At 38.6% G+C, this 15,000-nt stretch overlaps 2 protein-coding genes across 2 annotated transcripts in view; both read right to left on the bottom strand.

Moving 5' to 3' along the window:
* LOC110065769 (EGF-like repeat and discoidin I-like domain-containing protein 3) overlaps positions 1 to 5,769 on the bottom strand; it is an 11,783-nt gene extending 6,014 nt beyond the window's left edge. Inside the window, exons 1-4 of the mRNA XM_020772939.2 lie at positions 4,861 to 5,769; positions 4,179 to 4,293; positions 2,715 to 2,828; positions 579 to 692 (exon numbers count right to left, since the gene is read on the bottom strand). Coding sequence (XP_020628598.2) covers positions 579 to 692; positions 2,715 to 2,828; positions 4,179 to 4,293; positions 4,861 to 5,352 — 835 coding nt within the window. The 5' untranslated portion in view covers positions 5,353 to 5,769. The remainder of the gene's footprint in view (positions 1 to 578; positions 693 to 2,714; positions 2,829 to 4,178; positions 4,294 to 4,860) is intronic.
* A 1,878-nt stretch (positions 5,770 to 7,647) lies between these two features.
* The window catches only part of LOC110065786 (retinoschisin-like), a 9,000-nt gene continuing 1,647 nt past the window's right edge, over positions 7,648 to 15,000 (bottom strand). Inside the window, exons 2-4 of the mRNA XM_020772954.2 lie at positions 14,723 to 14,837; positions 13,196 to 13,521; positions 7,648 to 11,469 (exon numbers count right to left, since the gene is read on the bottom strand). Coding sequence (XP_020628613.2) covers positions 11,320 to 11,469; positions 13,196 to 13,521; positions 14,723 to 14,837 — 591 coding nt within the window. The 3' untranslated portion in view covers positions 7,648 to 11,319. The remainder of the gene's footprint in view (positions 11,470 to 13,195; positions 13,522 to 14,722; positions 14,838 to 15,000) is intronic.

The raw sequence follows: 15,000 nt of genomic DNA, 5'->3' as shown, positions 1-15,000 counted from the left end.
GGAATAGAGATTCCTTGTTTCTATGATGTCAAGTTGAAAAAAAGATGATTAAAGGGCTGAAAAAAAAAACTCCGGGAGAAACTTGCACAACTTTTGCCTACAACAGACAACACAATGTAGACATGTAGAGGCGGCCCATCTGTTAGTAACATGAAACTGGAACAATGACGAACTTTTACATCGTTTTAACAAAAATGTTTTCTTATGAATTGCCATCTTTTATTTCATAAAAAAGATCAATTGTACCAACTTTGTGTAACATTTTTTTCTCCCCGAAAGTAGCGACCCTCCAAAAGGCTGCTAATTCTGAAAGTATCAAGGGTCGTTACTATCGGAAATTTACGGTATGCTTTCTACGCAAAGTTTGTTTGAGCTTCTAGCTTTATGAGAAAAAAGGGCGATGAAGGCTAGTGAAGTCAGCGGCGAAAAGCTAAGGAAAGAAGCGAAAGACACTGGAAACAGTGGCGGTGTCCGGTCATGACCTTATATGCGACCAAGTTCACGAGGACGATTGAGTGAGTGATTCAGTGTGTCGCTTAATATATAAAGTTTTATTTTTTACGTGGTTGTGCGCTTACCTGATTGACAATTGATTCCTATAAAACCCGGCTGACAAGTGCATTTGTATCCATTTACTTGATCGGTACAAACCCCTCCATTCAGGCAGGGAGTACTGGAGCATTCGTCCACATCTTAAAAGAATGAACGTTGTTCATGAGACATCTTGGAAAATATACGTTTCTGTCCGGGAATGTCTAAATCATTATTGCCATTTTGAATGATGGGCAGCATGGTAACAAGACTGTTGTAAACTCCAGACTCAAAGCATCATTGTTAATTCAATCGATTGCCTTCTAGGTGCTCCCTCCAACTAATGCACCTAGTACGCATTATATATCCTGATAAGTACAGCTCAATGGCCGTATTCACCTAAGAGGAAGAATAACTTGCCTTATCTTCCTTCTTCTTTCCTTCTTTCAATCTTGACAATCATTAAATGGAAAAACTCAATCTCGCAAAAATTCGTGTCACACGAGAGGTTAATCTAACCTTCGGATATCTGATCAAGTAATTAGTATGGAATTCTATGATTTTATTTTTCCGTTTTCACCTAAATTTTGATTTCGATTGAGGAGAGATGTCAAACACTCAAGTTTGTATTGTATGATTGTAATTGTACGTCATGACTTTCTGAGAAAATAGTGTGATCCAAGATGGCAGACTTAAGATGGCGGTGTCCATCAATGCAAAACAACTTAGTTAGTGCAACAATAACCCAGTTGTGTGTGTGGAGAGGGGGGAAGGGGGCGGAAGGGGAGGGGGATCCCTCTACCCCCAAAACTACAGCGTTTCTATCTTACAGAAGAGCAACTAGTCTACTTAAATTTCAAAACGAAACATATACCGTGAACTTCTAATAGTAACGACCCCCCTCCCGAAAATTGCCACCCCCTAGAAAGTAACGTCAAAATAATCGTTGCCTCTTGTAAATCCCGAAAGTAGCGACACCCCGAAAGTAGCGACTCTCCCGAAAGTATCGAGCCCAACCCCACACCGACTCCACCTACCCGCCAAAAATAACGAGACCAAGGATTAATACAACGGCATAGTTATTTCTCCAATCAATAGTCAAGTTAACAGGGAAATAAACTTTTCTTCGCATTAAAATTTAAAACTCTTCATGTCATTTTTAACAGGAACGTGGGTAATAACAGAAACGCTTCAGCTTAAAAAAATATTGAAAAATCAGTTGACTCCCCCACGTGGTAGTCCGGTCAAAGCAGGAGTGCGCCTGAGGCTGTATGGGTGCAAGCAGCTTAAGGAGGAGGAATAGATATTCCTTGTTTCTATGATGTCACTGTGAAAAACGATGATGAAAGGGCTGAAAAAAGAACTCCGAGAGAAACTTGCACAACTTGTGGCCTATAACAGACAACACGATGTAGACATGTAAAGGCCACTCATATGTTGGTAAAATGAAACTGGAACAATGACGAATTTTTACATCGTTTTGACAAAAATGTTTTGCTATGAATTGCCACCCTTTATCTCGTAGAAAAAAGGTCAGTTGTACCAACTTTGTATAACGATTTTTGCTCCCCGAAAGTTGCGACCCTCCAAAAGTAACGAGGGTCGTTACTATCGGAAGTTTACGTTATGCATTCTACACAAAGTTTGTTTGCACTTTATGAGAAAAAAGAGCGATGAAGGCTAGTGGAGTCAGCGACGAAAAGCTAAGGAAAGAAGCGAAAGACACTGGAAACAGTGGCGGTGTCCGGTCATGACCTTACATGCGACCAAGGTCACGAGGACGATTGAGTGAGTGATTCAGTGTGTCGCTTAACATATATAGAGGATATTACACGGTGGCGAGAAGATATGAAGTTTATGTTGGAGTGGCAAGAACAATATCTCACTCGTTCGTTTCGCTCACTCGTGAGATATTGTTCTTGCCACGAGAACATAAAATTCATATCTTCGAGCCAACGTGTAATGTTCTTTTTATTATATGGAGAAACCAATTCAAGAAAAGCAAAAGGCGGGAATCGTGAGGTCATTGAACGATACGACACTCACAAAGGTGACATACGGAAAATACGCGACTCGGGTCCCGGATGAAGTGGCGTATGGAATCTACGAGTGGTTTAGTTCCCAGTTAAACACTCTTCTCCATATAATAAAAAGTTTTATTTTTTACGTGGTTGTGCGCTTACCTGATTGACAGTTGATTCCTATAAAACCCGGCTGACAAGTGCATTTGTATCCATTTACTTGATCGGTGCAGACTCCTCCATTCAGGCAGGGAGTACTAGAGCATTCGTCCACATCTTAAAAAGAAAATGAACGTTTTTCATGAGACATCTTGGAAAATATATGTTTCTGCCTGGCAATGTCTAAATCATTATTGCCATTTTGAATGATGAGCAACATGGTAACAAGACTGTTGTAAACTTCAAACTCAAAGCATCATTGTTCATTCAATCGATTGCTTTCTACAGGTGGTGCTTCCATCTAACGCACCTAGTATGCGTTATATATCCTGATAAGTACAGCTCAATGACCGTATTCACCTAAGAGGAAGAATAAGTTGCCTTATCTTCCCTGTTTTTTCCTTATTTCAATTTCGACAATCATAAATTGGAGAAACTCAATCTCGCAAAAATTGGTGTCACACGAGAGGTTAATTTAACCCACCAAGACCGTGTTATTACTTCATTAATTTTGGAAAAAAACAAACAAACAAACAAACAAAACAAAAAACACACAGATTCTCTGCCTGGGTGCTGTTTAAGTTTTTGGTAAAAGTTAGAGAAAAAAATTCTCAAATCTTAATAATTCATTTATAAATTTTGAGCGTAAATGCGTTTGAATATCTGATCAAGTAATTAGCATGGATTTCTATGATTTAATTTTTCCGTTTTCGCCGAAATTTTGATTTTGATTCAGGAGATATGTCAAACATTCAAGTTAACAAGTAGATTTCATGTTGTCGTGTTTCTGTTCAGCAGTATATCACAGATTACGTCAAAATGTGGTAAGAACAAAAGCGTGGCACACGAGCCTTTAGGCGCGTGTGTAATTCTCTTCTACGACATTTTTGCGTCTTCTATGATCTATTACTGAACAGACGCACGGCAACATGGAATCTATCTTTTTAATACCATAAAAAGACGAGAAAAATGTCATTGAGTTCATCTTTTTTAATGCGATTGAGTTCTCCAATAGATCATAAGTAAGAACCAATAGTTCCATAGAGAGGTTTTCAATTGAGTGTCGAAAGTAATCAGGCAGTTAATATGGTTTTGGTTTTGGTTTTACTACGGTTTGAGATTGGCTGTGTAGTCTAATTGGTAAGTAATTGGGTTTTTTGTGGGTTTTACGACACTTAATTGAAAACCGCTCTATGATAAGTTAAATCATTACTTGCAAAAACGGATAGACTGATATATATATATTTTTTTTGCGATGAAGCTAAATAAATAATTCATTGAATAATCAGAGAACTTGGTATTCATAATTTTCCTCATCTAAAAAATGCCAAATATTTCGGTTTTAAAATCAAACAAGGCTGACAGCTTGATTAAAAAAAACACATTGGACAAAACAGTTTATGTCTTATCATTTTGTGGACATAACATTAGTAACAAAAATGACGCTATTTATATTTACTAAATCACCTGTCGTGCAGTGATAACCCGTATATCCCAGCGCGCAAACACAATGATATTCGTCCTCTTCGTAATTTGGAATGCAAAGGCCGCCGTTTTTACACAGACTACTCGAGCATGGTGTCTATTTTTAAAAGAAAAATTAACCAAGTAAATAGTCATGTCTTACAACACCATCGCTACAAACTGGAAATGGGAGTAAATCAAGTTATGGAACATTTTGAAACATAGAAAAAAAAACTTTTAGCTACATGACATACGTAAATTTTCGTATGGAACTGTTTGTATTTCATTAATATTAATAACATCACTTGCATATATTAAGGTTAAGCTGGTCGTGGACCAATTACTATTCAAAAGTTGAGATCTTTCAAACGTGATGTTGTACTTCGTGCAGCCATACCCGACAACAATAACTTGCTTTTAATACATTTTTTTTTTTATCTATTCAGAAAAATTTTCTCGCCCAGTAAACTACAATTTAGTTTGATGCAGTTTTGTCGTAAATAAGCCCCCGCGGGGTTGACTTCACCCAACAGACCCGGAGCTACCGCACCGTAAGAGGAATTAATTTTCGTGATTGAAGCTCATCATTCTCCCTTATTCTTTTCAAAGGAAACTTACACCCCAGCACACTCTCCTGTTAAATCAAATCTGTACTACTTAATGAGCATTATTTCAAGCTACATACCTTTATGCTGTAATGGTGAAACTGCTTCGACACGGTCAGTTTGTCTTGACTTCTGAACATGTCTTCACTTAACAGTTCACAGCGAAGCTTTCCATTTTCATTTGGCAACAGAGCGATGTTGAACGAAACACAGGAGGGTTTGCTAATACAAACGAAAGCGCATTCACTCGACTGGACTACTTCACAAGAGGAGTCTAAGAGGGATCCTTGAAGATGTTGAAACTTGTGAGCTACAAAATTTGCGTACGACACTCCCTGTTGAGAAGCAGATCGCTTTAAACCATGATCACCTCGAAGCGAATGTTGATGCTCGCCAGTTACACACGAAAAATGGAGCAGAACTACCGTAAATAGGGAATAAAACATTTTATCCAGCAGAAATATTGTTGTAGCTCGAAAAATCTGTTTGAATTGAACATGAGTTATAAACGGTTGTTGTAAATAAACAGGCTTATGATAAAACGTCTCGGAGTTTCTTATCAGTCGAACCATCAATTGCGTAATAGTAGCTCACTTTGTAAAAAGGTGATAACCTGGGGCTGTAAAATTTGTCGCAAGGGTTCATGGGATTATCGGGGGGAGGGGGGAGGGAGGACAAAGAGTGCAAAAAGTGTTCACAGAAATATTCTCATCTTCTACTTCTATATGTCTCTTGTTCCGCATGCGATTGAGTTCTCTTAGGCCTCTTTTTCAAACAGAGGCCGGACCAGCAAAGCCTCAAGCATGTTAATGCGTTTTACGTAATGTTTATTTCCGTGAAATCAATTCACTTTCTCATGATCCAGGATTTTGACTCTTGATGAGCAATTTCTTAGAAAGCGATTTTGTAATAAGCACCTACGAAGTATCGACCACCCCGAGGTCATTTTCAATTGCGAGTAAAAATTATGAAAAATTTGCTAATTTATGACAACTTTATATTCTTTTAATCGGAGAGGTCCAAACGTCGTGACTTGTTATCGTTAGTCTCATTACAATTCTTTTTTTTATTATTATTTATTCGCTCTCGATCGATTTATATTCTCGGTATTATATAATAAGTTCGCTCTCAGTATCATATAATAAGTCAACTTATTCTGGCATTTTGATTGGTTCTAACCCACGACCTATTGGAGGACAGACGCACGGATGACGTCATTATTACACACATTTCCCTCTCTTCTGGTGGAAAGTTTCGAGAATTAAATAATATTTCACTTGACTGGGCGAAGGAAAATGTAGAAAATAACCCTTGTCTAGTCTGTTGACAAGTACGAATGGTTGGAAGCAAAAGAAAAACATGTTTCTTTGAAGAAAATGACTCGGAAATACTTGAGTAGTCTCAGTCGAGCGAAACTTAGAGAAGCACAAAATATGTCTTTGAAATTATTTCAAGGTAAGAAAACATTGCTTTGCTTCGATTTTAACAAGCCCAATATGCAAAATGTTTACGAGAATAATTTAGTTTTAATTCGAAAATTCAACTTTTTCCTGTCTCAAATAATTGTTTGGTAGGAAAGAAATATCACAATACCACATCTTAAAATGAACACATACCCTTGCTTTCCGACGCGAATGTTCCAGTTCGCTTGAGGGCACAGCAGCGAGCAAAGTATAGCTCACTACAGCTATATAATATTAACGTCAAACGCGTGCAAGCCACAAAAGTTAAACGCATAGTAACACAAACAAAAGTGGAACGTACACTGCATGCGAATGAAAACAAAACGGACACCTCAAATAAAATCAAACAACACACACAAACAATATTGAACGGACGCAGCAAATAAAAGTGGCAAGTGAAATTAACTATGCGAGGAGGCCTGGCGCCTAGTAGTGAGGTCTCGGTCAAATCTCTTTCCAGCCTCGCCCCCAGGCTCTCTCTCCTCTGCCTCCCGCTTGTCGTTGCGAGAAAGACCTTGGTTGCGGCTGGTCACCTAAGGGGTGGCAGAGGAGAGAGAGCCTGGGAACGAAGTTGGTCTCTCTCTGGCAAATTTGTAGAAAAGGCTATCCTTAGGACTCAGAGTAATAAATTTGTCACTCACTCAAATATAAACTAATTGATATGGCAAGGGCAGACCGATTGATATATCCACTTTCCGAATGATCTTCCCTTAGCACTAACTTGACTTTGCACATGACAAACTGCACGGGTAATTTGAAAATGTGAGTCGAAAGTCTCGATTTTCCGTGGAGATTGTTTATTTCTGATATATTTCAGTGGCTCAATAGTTTTCGATGTGCAGCGCGTAAATATTCGGCTTAGTCTGCAGATAAACATGCGACGAGCCTGCCCGCATGCTGACCACGAGTACTGTAGTGGCGGATCTAGACCTTGAGCAAAGAGCGGGGGGGTGCGGGGGGGTGCGGGGGGGTGCGGGGGGGGCTGGTTTTTTTTTTTTTTTTTTGCTTGCCCTGCCGGCTTTTCTCCCTTCTGTGATTTTTCCTTGTTTTACCCAAAATATGGAGGGGGACCACTCCCCTAGATCCACCAAGGACTTGTTAGTAATTTATTTTTACTAAGATTTGATGAGCACTTAACTTTGAACGATTTCATTTGTCTTAAGATTTATTTTGGTGATCCCGAATGACACTTTAAAAAGTGCTTTGAAATTTAGCAACTAGTTAAATATCACAAGTTCTCTAAAAAATACACTGTGGCCCCAGAGAAAAAAAATAGTAACAAAAATAATAGTAACTCACTCCAACGCATCTGTAAAAGACGTTCCAACTAGTTTCAACTTTATCCTAGAGTTGATTGACAAAATCAATTCAAACGTAATGTATCCACGACTTATTCTCAGTCTCTTTTGATTTTCTTTGGGATTATTCAGTATTTTCTACGCCTCGCCTATCCACGACTAAAACCGCCAAAAATTTGACCGGGAGCGACTTGACTGGGGCCTAAGTACTAGGTCTCAGAACTCTTTTCACAAATGCGTGTGCATAGTTAATTTCACTTTCATTTGGGGCTTGCGTTCAACTTAAGTTAGCAGTGTGCTATTTGATTTTATTTGAAGAGAGCGTTTTGCTTTCATCTGCAGTGTGAGTTCCATGCCACTTTTGTTTGAAGTGTGTTGGTTGATTTTATTACAGGAGTGCATTTTGCTTTTATTTGCGTTGTGCGTTCAACGGTTTTGTGGCTTGCATGCGATTGTTGACTATATTCGCTCTTTCACTGGCAGTGATGCTATGATTTCACTCGTAGTGTGCTTGGTTTAGTTTGCAGTGAGATTTTTGTAGTTTCTGTTATTTTTGGCTCCTAGAGTTGTCCTTAATGGGTTACCGTACTTTCCACGAAAAGCAACGCTCGATTCACGTTTGACAGCGGCGTGACGTCCCTAAGCCAACCATAATTCATTGCTATGCATGAAATCAATGAATTGGCTCCATGTTGTATAGACAATAGATTACGTCAAATTGTTATAATTTTCGTCTTTGTAAAACTGGGCAAAGGCCCCACTTTTGAGTTATACTGAAAGATTTTGAAATAAACAAGCTTTTTTACACCAGTAGTTTTTATTTCTTTATTGTAGAAAACAACTAGAATTTATATTGCTGAGCTTCTGTTCAGTAAAAGATCACAGAAGACGTCAAAATGTGGTAAGAACGAAAACGTGGCCCACGAGACGATAGCCTAGTGTGTCACTAATGTCCTTGCCACATTTTGACGTCTTTTGTGATCTATTTCTGAACAAAAGCAGGGAAATCTGAAACATTTTCGTGCAAGTAGTGCACTGTAGTGATATAATTATATTTATGTCATTTGCCGGTCACTGGGTTTAAGAAAAGCAGTAATTAGGCTAGCCATGGTAGCTTGGATTGAGCCATCCTTCGCGGCGATCATTACATTTTGTTCTCGTGCAAGAAACGTTACTCTCACGATGCCCCTCTCAACTCGGGTGTATCTACCGCTGAATTTAATGCTGGCGGTAACCCTACGATGGAATAGCATTCCATCTATGCTACAGAAACCAGGATATATCCCGGCAGCATGGACCATATGGCCTGATGCAGACTTAACCAAGGACCCAGCCGTTTGAACTTTAAGCATTCTTGTGGTAATTATATATGGTGAGCTTTATATTATTGATGAAAAATTTACGCATTATAATATTGTACTCCAAAATTACAGGTCCTCGCATAGGCTACTTTGAAAATATACCTAATAATACGCATGAAAATGTAAATTACCAATAACATTTGAGTACATAGTATTTAGAACACGACATGTACCACTGGCGTGTATTGGTAGGTGTAGCGTAGTCTATATGCATCGTAATTTACAATTATTTAAAATATCATGTTGGCGGAGCTCCGGCGGCCCTAAGGGCCGCCAAGCGGAGCCCCATACTCATATAGGACAGAAAAGGAAACCCTTGAATTGATTTTCTCATGGTTATCATGGCTAGCGGTATTGCTCGCGGGCGCGTACGCGCGACGGCGACGACGACGACGACGGAGTCACGCAACATGGCGGCCATATTCCTAATGATAGGTTGACAGAGACATGCAGTCTTGGTTTACCGTATAGTTCTTTGATATCAGACATCCATGTTATGATTAATTGACACCTGTCAAAACAAGGTATCCGCTGACCGTATCGCGCGCTCAAGTTTACAGCTCATCGAGGTTACGTGTTCTTATGAAGTTGACCGCTTACTAAGTGTTGGTTTTCGATTGGATCACGGGCTCATGTCAGGTTAACCTGTTGAAAGCAGGGCAGGGTTTTTCGGAAGCCGGTTAACGCCAACCCAGGATTAAATGTTTACCGAATTATAACTTTTTCTTCCATACAATTTTTTTTCTGCTTTGTTTTGTGTATATGGTGACTATCAAAACTGAAAACAGAAGGCCAAACAATATACAGAAAACCTCACCGCAAAGTTGCAAAACTCAAACCAAACTTCTACCTTTTCCTGGGCTAGCTTAATCGGGTTCTGAACAACCCGGCCCAGGAGCCACGCTTTCAGGCTGGTTTAAATCTATATATTACTACTATAATAGGTATTGCTATACACATGTAAATAGTATTTCGACTGCCATGGCAAAATATTGTATAGAGCGTTTTCATTGTCACGCAATAAAAAATAAAATCAAAAACCATTCAGTGGATAAGGTCGAGAAACTGTGATATTACAGAAGATAAATAAAGAAGACAGTTCTCCAAGTTTAAGGTGTACGCGTTGCCCCAAAGTTGAGATATTCGTCGAAGTATTCCGCGCAAATTTACAGAGCCTAGTATGGAGCCGCCATGTTGGTGTCCCTCTGTGGTACACCAATATGGCGGCCGGAAAATAGTGTTTACATCTGGAACTTACTTTGGTTATCCGGGACAATGATTATCTGCACTCAACAAATAAACATTTAAAATACGGCAACGTCTTAAATGGCTAAAAATCACGATAAATACATACTTTTCGACAAACTTTATGTCACGCACCGCCACAACTTCGAAATTCAAAATGCGCTGGTTTCCAAACAAAGGGTGCTTTTGAGCTAGAAAATTGTAAACAAATATAACTTTAGTACCTCTTATGCCTGACGAGGACAAAAACTATGGTGGTTCTTTAGTTTTGGATTTAAGAATTTGATGATGTCCCGTGAAAACGCTCTATACAGAAAACGTGTTTGTACAGGGAAATAGAGTCCTTTTTTCCTTTTTCAATGCAATACTAAGTCTATGACAATTCCACAACAAATATTGCCTGAATTTCTTGATTGGTTTGTAAACGAAATTGAAAGCACTCTAAGCATAAATATCGCTTGACAGCATTCATACCTACATAAAGAGTTAATGATGGATTTTGAATAGTGTACTGGAAGTGCCCGGCTGATAATCAAAACTTTCAAGTTTACGCTCTAGAAGCTGTATGCTTTTCCTCACATTACTGTAGTGTCTGTTAAAAGTCATCTTTGTATAAGGAATTAACCACTGCCCTTTGCTCACAATAAAGCCTGAGCTGACGACTGGGTTTTAAACGCGCTCTTGTTTAAAAAGAAATCTCAAGGTGCATAATTGTTGAATAGAAATACGAGTGAAAGTCCGAGAGAACTTGCCAAGAAATGCCGTTGAAACACTGTTGGGTGTTGTTTCCGCAACTTTTTCTCGTTCTCCCAAAACGTCCACGAGTGCAACTATGGCTTGATGGCAAACACGGCGACAAAAATGAAAGTAACAATACTTAATTTCTTACTGGTGATATTCCAAAGGAACATGTTTGTTCGCTGAGGCACATAGCTGTTTTGTGCGCGTATATTTTTGCCAACATGCAGTTTGATCATGTTGATTGAACCGTTAGAGGATTTTGAGTACTTACGAGTCGAAATATAAAGATTAAATAACGTGGTTTAAAATTGTTTGTGCAGAAACGTTCCTCCTTTTTACGCGGTCGTGATATTTTGCAGTAGTAAACCATTATGAAACCATTCGTGGCATGATTAGTCCAGTCATCAGTTTGAGTTTGTCACCTTAAAGGGTTAAATATTAACAAAACAGCCGTAGAGTTCCATCCTCAAAGAAATGTGATTTTTCCACCCTGTGGGTATCAGCCTCACATATCGTGCTTTGATTGGTGGATTCAAAGGATGTTTCACCACGGTTTCAGAATCACTGTTTCCAACAAACTCCTAAAATGTATTGAATGGAAATTCAATATGTAAACCAGGTAAGATATCATGTACATTACTTGTAAAAAATATCGGACACCCATGATCACATTTCGGAAAAATTTTGGACAAAAATTTCGGGCAGCACTGAACATAGCTAGCTTAAAAAAAACGCGAATCAGACTTAAACAACTTTAACGTCTGTGAAAATGTTAGTTTTTCTGCACCCTCAAGATTTTTCAGATACACCAACGAGAGAACAACACAAATTTGATCAAGCCATTACGTTATGTCAAGCAGTGTTTCAAGTAGAGTTCGCTCCACAAGAGAAACAACAAGCATTTAATGGTTGGCCCCAAGGAAAACAGTGAATTTTTTCCCCGAAAATTTGAGAGTTGAGGGAAAGTAATCTTGTAACAATTAACAAATGGTAAACGCCATAGCGTTCAATATTGAGTCATGGATGCATGTGGGAGGATGCTAAGGCCAAGTTCAAACACCGTGCTTCACATGAGCCGAATCGAATGCTAATGAGGGAGAACAAAGGATTTTCTCATTTGCATTCGATTCGGCTCGTGTGAAGTGTGGCGTCTGACCTTGGCCTAAGCACGAAAGAGGCGTAAGAGTCGCATAATTTTTGCTTTGTGCTCGTTTGCCTGTGCATTCCTCTGCAGTTTTTCTCGATTTTAGGGAGTCAAAACACAACAGCAATGGCGACGAGTACAGTTGAAGTGAATGTGCTTAATAACTCTTTGTAAATTCTAACGAGATTCGAAAGCTGAATATAAAGTCGTTTTTTAATCGACGTTGTCCTTCGCGATGTTGTCGTTGTTGTTTGAACTCCCTTCTGTTGTGCAGGCGGGAAGCGTCTGTCTGCACTTTCGACCATCTGTTTTTTTAAAACGTGCCTTCAAAGTAGAGCTATTTTCGTGTTTGGTTCAAAACTCGATTTAACGGGTAGAAAATCTTCTTTTAACCATTGAAGGAAAAACATTGAATTATAATTACAACATGGCTCAACAAACTGCTATAATAGATCTATAGTTGAAAAAACGAATTGGGACTTTTGAGCGAATATTTATTTTTTTTTGAGCGCCGGCAATATGTGTTATTTTGCCAGTTTCGGCAGGCATGCAACTTGTGTCGAGCGAGCCGAACTTCAATTAATCCTACAAAAGTTTAATTAGAATTTTTAATCAAATAAAACTCATTTTAGTGATTGACTAGGCAACGGCTTCGAAATTCCAGCTTATGAGAAAAATCAAATTTTCAAAGTGAAATCAGTGGTCGGTCTTTACAGAGACAGCCTCTTGAGAGGGATCACCTTGGGTATAATGCCTATAAGAGGGATTTCTTCTTATCTTGATCTTCTCTTGGCTCCTGCTATATTAATTTGATGTTTACAGTCCGGTGTCTCGAGCGGCATGGCGGTTCGCCCATGGCAAAGGTTCTTTTCTTGATTAACTTGGGGACTTTATCTGAAATTGACTTTAATGCCGTTATTTCTACAAATTCAGAATTGCTTAGCCTTTTTGTGTTGATTTTGATCAGTTAAGTTTAAGCCATTTTTGTGGGTTTATCTGACGTTTGCGGGAAGAAATATTGAGAAACCCAAGATGGCGGATACAAGATAGATAAAGACGGTCGCACGCAAATGTCTATCAATCTTTCAGCTTAATTCGTACATGGCTTTTCATTTGCTTTGGGCAAATAAATAAATAAGTAAATAAATAAAACTCCATCCAACCTTGTCTACGATCTCTCCTTGTTGCCTGAAAACCTGGAATGAGTTTCCATCGTTTCCATACAGCAACTTGTACCTGGTCACCCATTGGTTGACTTGATTTCTTCCTTGGGTCGCCACACAAGTAACATCTGTCTCAATACCAAGATCGATTTGAAACCACTGGTTCAGATTTTTTGCTTTTGATGACCATGCTCCTTTGTAATTTCCGTTAAGCTTGAAGTGAAGTCTCCCTTGGTTTGGAGAATGATAACTATTATACTGACTAGAGGCTGAAATCTGTGCAGCTGTAATTTTGTAATTTTCCATTCCCAAAGCCACTGAACACTCTAAATTATAATATGAAAGAAAGTAATTTAGAATTATTTCACCAAAATAATAGATAAATAGATCTAAAAGCTATGTGCTTTTAACCTTCGAGTGTACAAAGGAAGGGGGTAAGGTGGAAGTGGGGTGGGGATGGGCGTGCAAGACACCCCCGGAAGTTTCCTCAGATTTTTACGAAAACAATTATTCTGTGGTGCCTGCAGTGTATCAGCTCTTTCTTTAAGTCATTTGACATCATCATGGCAACCTTATTTTGATATGTAGGTCAAGCCAAATTCGGTCAGAAGTCGTCGTTTCTTGTCTTGCGAGCAACATTGCAGAATTATTACTTTTTTACATCCCGCCATAATTTTGTATAAATGGTCTATTAAGGGCAAAACAATTTTAATAGGTTTTATCACAACGAAAACCCAGGCGAGGGATGCCATCCACCTACAGCAACTGCAGCTCTGCTATCTCAAAATTTTAACTAGTTTTTACTTAAATTTAAATAAAGGCATTATGAATCCTCTGCAGAATTTGCTTGAACTCGTAGCTTTATTTCACCTGGCGACGGATAGTGGAAAATGAGTCACCTGGATCGGAGTAAGTGAGCAGATCAATTATTTGTAAAGGCTGAGGCAAATAATTGAGCTGCGAGACACTGACAAATTACGACATTTCACGAAAACGGAGTTCAATGAGAATTTTATCATTTGATCACCAAGTTTGTTTTCATATTTAAAATCACTCTCTGGCAGCTCACGAAACCGATCTGCCATTTTTCACACAACAGCGTGGTAACAATTTCGTATGAGCAGAATATTATTTGCAGTTAAACACATTTGGACGTTGTTACGCACGAGCAGACCATTAGTCGTGGGCAGTTATTTGCATGTCACGTTGTGGGTTCTCGGCCAATGAAAAGAAAGGAAAATGCATCGAATGATAATTTGACTTATTATATAAACAGTGTTATACATGCAGTAAGCCAAATTATTATTTTAAATAAGCGCAAACAACTATGTTAATTTGCGCAACAAACTGATGCTAAATAAACAATTCATAGAATAGTGCAAAAGAAAACAATTTTCTTCGTCGAATGTGTCAAATTTTTCAATTCTAAAATAAAGCAAAGCTGACAGTTTGATTAAAAATAAAGGGATAATGGACAAGGCAGTTTATATCTCATAAATAACAAAAATGACGTTATATCTTATTCACCTGTCATGCAATGATAACCCGTATATCCCGGCGCGCAGGCACAATGATATTTATCCTCTTCGTAATTTGGAATGCAATTGCCACCGTTTCTACACGGACTACTCGAGCATGGTGTCTATGATCAAAAGAAAAATTAACCAAGTGGATAACCACGATATCATATAACACTAACGCTACAAGCTAAAAAAGGGAAGAGATCAAACTATAAAAAATGTTTAAAATATAAAAAAAAGATATATTAATTTCTAGCGCCCTAACATGATTAAGTACATTATTTT

Source organism: Orbicella faveolata, unplaced genomic scaffold (genome assembly GCF_042242905.1).
Source record: "Orbicella faveolata isolate gen_17 unplaced genomic scaffold, um_ofav_v1 contig_24, whole genome shotgun sequence".
Classification (NCBI taxonomy): domain Eukaryota; kingdom Metazoa; phylum Cnidaria; class Anthozoa; order Scleractinia; family Merulinidae; genus Orbicella; species Orbicella faveolata.
The sequence above is the reverse complement of the archived record's forward strand: the minus strand, read 5'-3'. Positions and strand labels throughout refer to the sequence as shown.